The sequence below is a fragment of the Pseudonaja textilis genome, chromosome 1 (assembly GCF_049901715.1).
Source record: "Pseudonaja textilis isolate UNSWEBS1 chromosome 1, rPseTex1.2, whole genome shotgun sequence".
NCBI lineage: Eukaryota > Metazoa > Chordata > Lepidosauria > Squamata > Elapidae > Pseudonaja > Pseudonaja textilis.
The window spans coordinates 100,862,885-100,875,285 of NC_141990.1; the positions used below are offsets into that span (position 1 = coordinate 100,862,885).

General features: G+C 36.4%; 1 protein-coding gene across 1 annotated transcript in view; it reads left to right on the forward strand.

Moving 5' to 3' along the window:
- Positions 1–8,795: 8,795 nt before the first annotated feature.
- The window catches only part of SCML4 (Scm polycomb group protein like 4), a 42,286-nt gene continuing 38,680 nt past the window's right edge, over positions 8,796–12,401 (forward strand). Inside the window, exon 1 of the mRNA XM_026726487.2 lies at positions 8,796–9,003. Coding sequence (XP_026582272.2) covers positions 8,803–9,003 — 201 coding nt within the window. The 5' untranslated portion in view covers positions 8,796–8,802. The remainder of the gene's footprint in view (positions 9,004–12,401) is intronic.

A 12,401-nucleotide genomic window follows, 5' to 3' on the forward strand; every position in this document is an offset into this window, starting at 1 on the left:
ATCAACAAAGCAGAGTAGTTGCTCCTTGTTACTGTAATGGAAGGTCATATGAGCTGAAGAGTAAAGTGATAGAGACATAATGTGAAAGAAGTATAAATAATCTATAGCCAGAATAACAAACCAGCTATAATCTAAGCTCTTTGTAGCTTCTTGCAGCTGTCAATGTGTTTAGAAAGTGCTTAAAATTCCAGCACTTCTAGTGCAGCCTGGTTTTACAAGACACTACATTTAGACCAAAAACATGGTCATGCGGGTTAAAACATATTTCAAGATAATAGAGTGAGGCATAAATGTTTACTCTGATGTGAAATCTCTGAGCTGTCCTTACACTTCTCCTGCATGTCTTTGTGAGTATGTGTGCATATGTGTACATGTATATGTATTTTTGAATAGCAGAGTGCTATAACAGAAAATAAACCTTGGAACTAGCATTGTGCTACACGTTTTTTAAAGACATTAAAATATCAGAAGATCTTCTGAACCTACATTTAGTGTATTTAATTTATAATTTTATACACATAGGTGGGTGGGTATATCTGAATTTGCATCTGTTTTCTTGTCATCCAAAGTAATGACTGAACATTTATTGAGCATTTATCACTGATTTTTTTAAAAAAAATGAACCAATAATTTTGTAATGAGCAATTTATTCAGATAACTTTTCATCCATGTATAACCTTCATAAGGGTGCATTCCAGAGCTTTGAATAAAGGTATAAAGGTAAATATTTAACATTCAGAATGAAAAGGCCTTTTGAAGAGTACATAAAACTATTGGGCAGAAATACTTGGTGAACACAGTCACTATTGTAATGTTTAGACAGAAAACATTTAAAATGATTAAATTAGCCTTATATTTACAGAAAACCAATAAAGGAAACTGTTTAGTTTGTGGCCTGAAATACTGACTCTATTGATTGACTGACCCATTGATTAGATTTAGATTCTCTTTTTACCTGAAAACAGCAGTCAAGGTGGCAAAAAGAAGGAGAAAATCTTTAAGACAAATTAATCCGCAACACAGAAACACAGAACACTGTCTAAGCTTTATGTGACCCTTATTAGCAGCACAAGGTTGTTTTTTTCATTTTAGTTTCTCCAACAGTGGTAAACTGTGAAATTTCAGGAAAATCACTGCTTTCCCCCCATCACTATCTATGAATACTTTATTGTCTTTCCATTAAAGGCTGGATACAGCCTCAGAGCCAGGCTGTCCAAATGTGGCCCGTTCCCTGCTTAAGTATAAATAAAATAACAATAATTTAAAATAGCAATATTAAAATAGTCATGAAAAAACTTTTGATGAAATTTTCTTGTAACTGAAGAAGGAAAAAAAACCATATCCTCTTCTTCCTCTTCCTTTATGTCCCTAGTAATATTGGTATTCATTATATATATATAAAACACAAAGATGCTGAGATGGTTTCTTCTTTAAATATTTTCTATTTTTACGCTCTCCCCCCCATGCATGGCAAGCATAGATGTCACCTTGTCAGCTATATTTTTAATATATTTACTTTTTATTAAAAAAAAAAGATTCTGTCTGCACCTTTCTTGCCTGTAGACTTTTATATCATCAATTCATCGCCATAGGCTGCTACTCTTCAATAAAAATGTCAGACCAAAAGAACAAAGGTAAATCTGCAGCGGTGGAAATTGGTCACTTCTACTCCTCTGAGTCTCTTCTTCCAAAGATGCTTCCCAGCTCTTCTGGCTCATTAACCAAACTTTAGTGAGAAGCATATTCAGTTGCATCTCTTCTTTCTGTCACCTGAATGTCATACTTCAAAGAAGCATCTCCTGAAGGACAGCAAAGTGTCATTGTTGGTGAATATGACTTTTTTAAAAAAAGTGCTGCAAAATGTCACCAAGGACCAGGGATGGTATTCAGCAGGTTCTGACCAGTTCTGACGAACCAGTAGCGGACATATTGAGTAGTTTGGAGAACCAGCAAACACCACCTCTGACTGGAGATTTTACAGTATCCTTCCCCTGCCACGCCCACCAAGTCACGCCCACAGAATTGGTAGTAAAAAAAATTGAATCCCACCACTGCCATTTTGTTCTGATTCCCTTCCACCCTGAAGAGCAGAGCAGAGATGTTCAGAAGTAATCTATCAGGAAGTCCTAGTACATCTAGGGAAGATTTGTCCTCCTTGGGTGTTGGGATGACTCGCCAGAGTTTCAGCTTTAAAAAAATCCTTTAATTGTGAAACCTGGGAGTGGATCCAGCTTCAGTACAATTACAGAACAGATGATTGGGGACCCATGCAGTGAAGACCAGAAAATACTTGTTAGCCAAGCAAGAAATAATCCAACACTGCCCAGGTGTTTGAAAGATCCCAGTGGGATCATAGAAAGCACCCCAGTGACTAGTTTAATTTTGGTAAATGGTCCTTTTAAGGCCAGTCATTCCTACCATGGCAGCCATTTTATAAACAGCAGCCATTTTTGAATGTATCTGTGGTAGGTGTTTAAATTTCCAAATATCCATTGTCCCCAAAAGTTGCCTATCACCCAGTTAGCAGAGAATCTGTGCAGAAGCCAGTTGGAAATCCATTCCTTTGCCAATGGGTTGTAACTCATCTTTGGTTTTGCAATATATACACAACAATCTTCATGTCTGCTGGCTGCTCTGGCTGAATGCTGCTGCTTGTTTTATTTTATCTCCTGTTAATTTTATTCTCCCAAATAAGTAAATACCCAAATGAAAATAGCTATTCCCAGTAGAGAGAGCTTTTTGCTCAGCGAATTAATTTTAGCTGCCTTGTCTACATGTGTTACACTTCACTATTCTACACTCACAGGGAGCTGTGCTCATGTTGGAATTGTAAGAGGCGAAGCTCTCAGTGTAGTGTCAATGTGCTTGGAAATTGCCAGTCAACCATGCAAGCACAATATGGGACTATTTAGCATTTTCTTAGGACTTCAGTTCTGGTCATTTGCTTTGTGTGCATCCCATTAAGTTAAAAGGAGGGGAACTAAATTGCAACAAGGAGGAAAAACTCATGGAGACACAGTGCATCTTCTCGTCAATAAATTACCAGCATCATATTTTAACGAGCTATGCCTGTACTGTGCATTTTCTCATCTGAAGATCTGAAGTAATATATGGTAGAAACCAGCCAGTCAAATATTTTGACATGACTATGTTTTAAAAAAACAACACCACAAACTCAACATCTTTAGGAAAACAGGAAATCTGGCTTGCATCAGGAGGAAGCCAGAAACACTGTGGCTGCACATCTGTCATGTACTAAAACAGTTGAATGGGTCAGGCTAAAATAAGGAGGAAATCACTGGTTTTACCATACGGACTGTCCCCCAGTTGAAAAATTCATAGTGTAAGTGGAAAAAGCTATTAAGGATGAAATAAAAACAAATATAATAGATTTTTCCCTACATTAGATCATGGGAGATTTCACAGGACAATGTGGTGATTGTAATTACTTCTTTAAAATTAATTTTCTGAAAAGAAAAATTAAAAAGGAGAGCTGCATACCTTCCAGCAACAAAACATCTGTTAGAGAATACGAGTCACATTTCTCTTGCACATGAATATAACCTTGAAATAAACTGTACTTTTCTTTGTTTAATATTATGGGATTTTAAAATGGCTGCAACATATAGACCTGTTTTTCCTCCCAGTACTTATTAACTAAGACCAAAAAGCAAAGAAAAAGAATGCACAAAATTGCAATATAATAATAAAGCTGTAAAAATAGAGAAACAATTCATAGAAGACATATAATCATAGATTTACATTACATGTGTGATGTACAGTAAATTGTTCAACAAATGGAAGTCATAATTCATTACAATCATCCCTAGATAATCTATATTGATAAGATATTGATTTGTAATTTGCTGCTAACATCAATTCTGCAGACTACTGAATATTGGAGCTACAGCCTTTGCAGCGCTGAACAATAGGTCTTTCAGCTGCAGGTAAAGTATGGAAAATCCCCATTCTTTCACCAGGTCAACTCCCATGTGATAGAAATAAAGTTCCAAAGAATATGCACATCTGAAAATACTGAATCTTGAAATTGAGTTAATGCATGTAATAACTTCTTTCCCCAAAGGAACAATTGCTGGACGTTGTAGAAACCCATATTTAAGTAAAGCATTAATTTCACTGCCTCTCCAACAGCATAATCATTTACTCAGGCTTTTCTATAGAAATTAAATAAAAGTCCCTTTAAAAGATATTATTAAGCTTCTTTAAATGTCTTCCCTTAGTAATGGGTTACTGTGAATCATATGGTTATGCATTTAGTGGAGGTTTCCCAATCTTGTCACAAGTGGATCTGGTGATATTTGCATCTAAATGAAGACCTTGGTTAGAGGACAATAATTCTGAGAGGATTTTCTCTGGCTGCTATTTTAAATTCTGTATCTCTTTGTTTTTGTCACAGCTTCAAATCCCATACAAATCCATCAGCATATTGGGCTACCAAGGGTTCCTTCCCAAAACTATTTTCAGATATCTATCTGTACATATTGGGGAGAGGGGGCTTAGCAAACTTCAGCAATCCTAGTATTTGACCCTTTAAATTTATGAATTAGCACTTTAACAGTTGAAAGATTAATGAAAGCTTGAGCAGAAGGTTATTATAGCTCATTTATAATTCCACCATCGACCTTTTGCGAATGATATCAAAAATCCATTAAGCCATTAAAGCTACCTATTACAACAGGTTAATTTATATAGCACTATTCACATTCATGAAATTCAGGAACATAAATGGAATACTCCTTTCATGTATTATTTTCTGCATATCAGATTTCTTGTCCTTTAATTCTGTTACACTAACTATATTAAAAAAAATCCCTGAAACAGAATTTCAAATTTAACAGTCTCTACCTTACCAGATTGGCCCTAAGATAGTTTTTTTAAGCTAATAAATGGCAATGTTTTTATTACTGAAAATTTGTGTTTACAGCAGCTTCAAACTGGCATATTTAAAAGAAAGGAGGAGGAAATAATGTATCTGAATGAAGGTTTGATTTTGAGGAGTGGAGTTGATGAAGTGATGTGGGGGTGTGAAGGTTTAAATATAATTACAAATGAAAGGGCAAAATTGTATGCCAGAAAGTATGAATGTGTCACTGAGATTGTTGTAAATGCATGTGAAAGTGGGAATTACTATATTGATGATAGCTGCATGTTACGTTCCAATGAATGGTAATGTAACAGCAACAGTAATAGACTTGGAAGGGACCTTGGAAATCATCTAGTCCAGCCCCCTATCCAGTCTCTTTTTAAAAGGCTTCAGTGTTGGGGCACACATACTCTAATGGAAGAACAAGAGTTCTCTAAATTCCATTAAATTATAATGGAAGAACAAAGGTTAAAATTTGTGCAACACTCTGAATGAATTGAGTTCAGGAAAAGTAATCATGTTAGATGACCTAAATGAGTACATGGGAACACAATGAGGGTACAGAAGAAAATAACTGGATCATTAGGAAGGCCAAGAATGAATAAATAACAGAGATTCTTTTGTAACTATTTTTTAAGTCTCTTTCTTCCAACTGCATAAGGCAAGAATAAGCCTGTATGTATATGTGTAAGTATATGATAGAGGTGGCAAAAGAATAAATGTAAATCTAAAAGCATCATTGATTGTTTATAAAATGGAATACTAATATTTAAGTAATTAGTGAAAGATAAAAGGTAGTTGGGGCCTTAGTTGTGGGATAGACCATTATTTGAAAGTATTAAAAATGGACCATGAGGAAATAATGGACATGGAAGAAGGAGGAAGTGAAAGAACTAAGAGTAAACTAGAACAATTGCATGAAGGTAAAAAAACAAGTCCTGTGTGGAAAATTATTGCAATTAATCTGTGAATCAAATGAATGGAAAGTAGACTGAAAAAAAGGGAAAGCGGACAATTTTTAGAATAGCAATTAAAAAGTTATAAAGTGGCACAGTACTGTAAACTAGGAAGGACAAAGAAGGATGTTTGGAGGAATGATGAAGAGAAAGAGGCTATGGATGAGTAAAAATGTTGAGAATGATTGTTAAGAAAATAGGGATGAAAGAAAGATGCTGCATTATGTGTACAGAGAGTAAAAGTTAGCTGAAAAGAACATAGTCAAACAAACCCAAACCAATATTTAAAACAGGCAGAAAAAATATGGATCCATTTTGGTGAAAATAAAAGAAAATGTTTCAGAAGTGGGTAAAGAGGATTAATCAAAATACCTCCAGCAGTATGAATGAAATAATAAATGAGCATGATGCAGTGGTTTGGGATGAATCAGAAATGAGGGAATGCTGAAATAATCTGCATGGGAATTCTGAGAACTATGTCTAAGGCACAAGGTTAGAAATGAGAAGATAGATCTAGTTATGCCTTAGGTACAAAACCAGTTGATGACTTTGGGCCAGGGGTGGGATGCTATTGGTTCTGCATGGCTCTATAGAACCGGTAGCTCTGAAGAGCAGCAGACACTGAACTGGTTCTGTGTTTGCTGCTGTTTGGCCCATCCGCCCGCCCGGGCTCTTACCTGTCCTTTTATTTCATGCTTTTTCAACCTCAGCTGTTTTGCATAGCACAGCTGAGGTTGAAAAAGCAGGAAAAAAGAGGCTTTTCAAATGCTGTGCACCTGCACACTGCGCTTTTCAGCTCTCCGGATGGCACAGCTTAAGGTTTTTTTACACACACACTCAGCAAAACGTATTCACCAAACTGGTAGTAACGCCGGTTGAATCCCATCCCTGCTTTAGGCCAGTCAGTCTCTCTCAGACCTGGGATGGAGACAAGGGCAAACGATTTCAGAAAATCTTATCAAGAAAATTGCAGGGACTTGTCCAGCTTGGAATCAAAAGGGAGGTAGGAATGTTAGTGAAATATATGCAAAAATATTAGTGTCCATAAAGACATCAAAAAAAATGTGAATGAAGACTCCATATAGGACAGACAATCGGAAATACAATGTTATTGTTCTCCCCATCCAAAGGGACGGCTAGCATGAGCAAAGGCAAAAACTGCATGGTAATGGCTAATTAAATGTGCCTGGGATTATATTTGGCAGACTTTGGATTGAAAGGATATGACTGATGGCAAAGAACAACCTTTAGGACATGCAGTGTAGCTTTATGTCAGAAAGGCAATGAGCAAGTCAAATTTTTGCTCTTCGGTGGGTCACTGAGAAGTAAGTGAAGGTGAGAAGGACAGTTTGTTGTTCATTTTTTAATTTAATTCAGGCAAATGATAAACCAAATGGGCTTGAAGTACAGAATGCGTGGAATGAATATGAAGTTGAAAGTTGATTGCTAGATGTAATAACAGTTTATCTGATGGAAATAGGGCATTTGGAGAGATAAACCGAATGCTTAACTAAAGGGTTAATGTTGAATATGGGCTAAGTCAAGTATTATGTTTGATTATTTAATATATAAAGAATGCTTGTGGTGACATTAGAGAGCCACTTGTTGGAGACATGAATATACAATTTCTTTTGTAGGCCGAAGATGTCATTTCGTTGGCTGAGAACCTGAACAGCAGATATTAAAGAAATGTATAATCCAACAACGAGTATGGATCTGAAAAAATCAATGTATCAAAGCACAGGATAATGTGGTTGTGTTTGACAGGGAAAACGATGAGCAATTGCAAGTTATGTATAAATGGTGAAAGTGTATACTTTGGTAGATTCTTAAAGATGAGAAAATCAGTGGAAAAATTTGAGGATGCACAAATGCTGTCAGAAAGATACGAAGTGGAATGTATCTGTTATGAGGGATACATGGCAAAAAAAAAAAAGAAAACTGATGGATATAAGAGCAGGTTTCTGACTACTTTATACCAGGGGTCTCCAACCTTGGCAACTTTAAGCCTGGAGGACTTCAACTCTTGCTGGCTGGGGAATTCTCGGAGTTGAAGTCCTCCAGGCTTAAAGTTGCCAAGGCTGGAGACCCCTGCTTTATACCATGGAAGTGAGGGTATATGTAGTTAAACATAAGCTGAATGTGGCGGGGAAAGAGTTGTTAAGAACTGTTAGTTGTCAAACAAGAGAGACAATCAAGAATCCAACCTGAGTTATTCACCGCGAACAGAGGTTTAGGCTTCAGATTTGTGCTGGACCCATCCTGAGGGAAATTCTGGTAAGAGAGAAGTTCCCTGAGGATGGGCTCCAGCACCAGTCCGAATGCCTAGAAGGCTAAACCTTTGGCCCCGTGACTGACCAAGATTGGATCCTGCACCACTATCCTGGGATACCTACATTCGCCTTGATTCGTGAGGATCAAGAACAGTGTGCGCTTGTTGAACATTAATGAATGTCGATGAGTGATCAGTACAAAAGGAATCTGTGCAGATGGTTTAGTCATATGGAGAAAGAGAATGAAGAGCAAATTGCAAAATGTATGTGCGAAGAGACAGTGAATGGGTTGAGAAGAAGGGAGACCAAAAATGGCATGGTGGGATAGAATGAAAGCGAGCCACAAAACGAAAACAAAACAAAAGACAAAAAAGTTTACAGGATAAAATTAGTATTTCAAACAGGGTATGGACATGATGAAAGAATGATAGTTTGCAAAGATCAAAAGAAACGGAGAAGTATAGTAATGACATCTGTGTGAACTGAATTTAGCTATTTCCTTTCCTTTTTTAAAAAAAACATGTGTCTTTCTTTTTCTTTTTTCTTTTGCTTACTACAGTATTTCTTACTCTTTATTCACAAAATGTCACCTATCATGCTGGGGAATAATGATGGTTGCATTATGCATGCTAAATATATCCTCACTCCTCAATGTTTTTTTTTTTTTAAAATTGCAGCTCCTTTACTTATGAATCATTTGCCGTTCCTGCCTCCAAGACTGGATTCTGTTGACATGCAGTCTTCTAGAATTCCAGGCCGAAAAAGAGGAAGACCTCCGCTCCATTCAAGCCCTATGAAAATGACAGTTCATAATCTTTACTCTTCATCTCCTGGTTCTCTGCCAGTTGTGAAGATCCCAAAGAAGCGAGGGAGAAAACCTGGATATAAGGTACAATATTTTCTACTTATTTTGTTGTTGTTGTTGTTGTTGTTGTTGTTGTTGTTGCTGTTGTTATTGTTAACTTCTGCTTAGATTCAGTCCTTGTGCAAAGCTTTACCAGAGTACTTTGTTCAGGGTATTATCAAAAGATGTAAAGGCTTCTAGCTGGCTTGCCCAGATCTAGGAAAATTTGTAACAACCTGTCTGTTGTGTTTTATTAAACCTTCCAAAAATGGTTGTATAGTAGAAACTACCTATTCTGCATGAATTACAATTAGTGGCTTAGGAAATGGCATAAAGATATTTCCCTCCACAGGACAATTTGCTGTTGCTGAACAAGCTTTTTGCTTCTATGACCCCCAGGCCATTTGACTTTCTTTGGAGCTGAGCTAGTTGTGTAGGGAAAGAGGAATTGGTTTTCAGCTGCAATAAAGAGAGGGGAGGGTCTCTGGAATTTGGATGCAAGCTGCTTCCCCATTGAGGGAATTCATGCCTCAACTTTCTTCCTCAGATCTGAGGTTCAGCTGCCCTAGCAAATTGTGTTGTGAAATGTTGGTTTGACAGTTCTGCAAATCTTACCTCAGTGATTCAGGTGAAATGAGCAGAGGTGAAATTGACAACATACTGCTCTTCTCTCTCTCTCTCTCTTTTGCAAGTATCAGGCTAGGTATTAAGCAGCAAATTGCTTTGGTCTTCCTTCCTTCTTTGGGCAAAGAAAGGCATGAGGAAATTAGTTGTTATGAACTGTGGAACAGCTTGGGCAGTGCGGTGTCCTTGGCAGGTCATTTGTAAAGGTTTTGAGGGGCAGAGGAGTGTACAAGTGCCATTAATATCTCTGCATAGCCATTGTTGAGACTAGTCATGAGCAGTTCTCTAGAGCTTCAAACAAATGGTGTGTTTTTTCAGCTCCATTTGCCATGAATTCATTTTGAGACTTTCCTACCACCAAACATGTCTTTGTTTTCTCTATAGTATCTCAGATTGCTGAAGAAGCAAAACACTACTTTAAACCAAATAAGAGTTCCTACATTTAACAATAAAAATGCTATGGTTACAACTATCTAATAAAGCTCTATTTTCTGATCAGATAGGAGAAATTACTTATTTTGAACTGTGGACCCGCCAAAAAAGTGTGTGTGGCGGGGGGGAAATGTGATATTAATTCTGCCTTTTTCATCTGGTTTTATTGTACCTTATTCTGAACTTCCAACAATTACCAGATGTAAAGATGATCAGAAAACAAAACAAAACAAAACATGTATGGATATTTATTTAGAGAATCAGTTTATGTGATCACCCATGATATTGCACAGCAGATGATTTAATAACAGAACACTGATTTTAATGGTAAATCCAGACTTTGAAAACAATGAGTTACTTCTAAACTAATTTCTCATCCAGATGCCATTGTTCCATTGTAGGAAGATTTTTTAATATGTGGAGTCCTTGGTACTCTGTCAGCTGGGTTGCTTGCTTGCAGACATTTCATTACCTGATTAGGTAGCATCATCAGTGCAAGTGAAAGTGGAGTTTGGTACCTGTTTATATATAATAGTTTGCTCTGCCAGCGTAGGTGGGAATGTGTGGTTTTCCTTGGTAGCTCCTTGATTAGAATATCTCATTAGTTTTGTCTGTTTGATTGTCTCCTTGGTAGCTTTTTTATTAGAATATTGCTTTCTGCTTGATTGTTTGTTTAGTATTAATCTCTGTTTAGCTGTGATAACCACCCCACCACTACACTGGCAGGGCAAGCCATTGTGTATAAGCAGGGAGCAAACCCCACATTCACTATATAACTGATAATATTAGTCAGACAATGAAATACCTAAAGGAAACCACCAAGATCAGAAAGCAACAAGAATTCCTCAGTTCAACCCTGAGCTACATATATTCTCTTCTATACATACTTTTTGATATATGAAGATGTCTAAGGCTGGACAGTAGAACTTGTGTTTTATAGGGAACAACCCTCAGTATTGTGGAGGCTTTAAGTTATTTTAGCACCTAAATCTTACTAAGTAAATTTTTACAAAGCTCTTTATTTTATATGGATTTTTAAAATATGTAATTATCTGATTCAACTTTTCTGCCTTATATTATTATTATTGTACCTATAAAAGGCTATATTATTTTGAAATTGGTTTGAATTACTACATAAAATCTGGTGATAGTCTAATTTGGCTGTAGATAAATTGGATATTGATGGTGCCGTTGCAAAATTCTTGGCTTCGTTGAGATAGAATCCATCCTCTAATCTGAAAGAGTACAATTTATGGCCACAATGGAGCCCAACATTTCTGTTGCTATGTAAGACATTTGTTAAGGGAGTTTCATCCCATTTTATGACCTTTCTTGCCATAGTTGTTAAGTGATTCACTGCAGTTGTTAAGTTAGTAACGCAGTTGTTAAGTGAATCTAGCTTCCCCATTGACTTCGCTTGTCAGAAAGTCGCAAAAAGTGATCACATGACTGCGGGATGCTGCAACCATCATAAATATGAGTCAGTTGCTAAGTGTCTGAATTTTTATCATATGACCATGGGGATGTGGAAAATGGTTTTGTGAAAGTCACTTCTTTCAGTGACTTTGTAACTTTGAATGATCACTAAAGGAACTGTTGCAAGTTGAGGACTACCTGTACTTTTCTGTTATGATATCTAACAACTCTTGACAGAAGAGGTTTTGACAGAGATTGTGTGCATCTATAAGATATAAAAATGCTTGATCGTGGTCCTCCTGCAAGGGACATATACAGCTATAAAAAAAAAAACCTTACATTTAGAATATGTGCATTACTGTTTACTTTGATTTCCTCCTATGTTGTTGGTAAAATTTTGTGTTAATCGCTTATTTTTTTAAAAAAACTGTATATTATGAGTGTTTTATTGCATCAAATATTACACACTTTTCAATTTATTGTTCAGTGGGTTTATTATAGATCCATTGTTAATCACCAAGTATCTTTCTGATTACAATGTGCATAAATTAAAACAAACAAGTAAGTAGGCGAGAATTTTATTGTTGTGAGTAAATGATGATCCAAAATGTTGCCAATTGTTCCAGAACACTGATATTGAATAAAGTAACTTCAAGGATGACTTATCATGTATTTAGTCTGTCTGTTTTTCTGTCAGTGTCTCTGTCTGTCTGTCTGTCTATCTATCTATCTATCTATCTATCTATCTATCTATCTATCTATCTATCTATCTATCTATCTATCTATCTATCTATCTTCTACCTACCTAGCTACTTTGGAAAGAATTGTAGACTGTTGAAACTCTTAAGAGTTGGACTGGTAAAAAAATAAAAAGTCCTTCCATTAATATTCCTTAACTTAGTTTTAGCTGTAACCATTCAGATATGCAGGGCATCCAATTTGGAATTGCCCACATTTTATTTATTTATTTA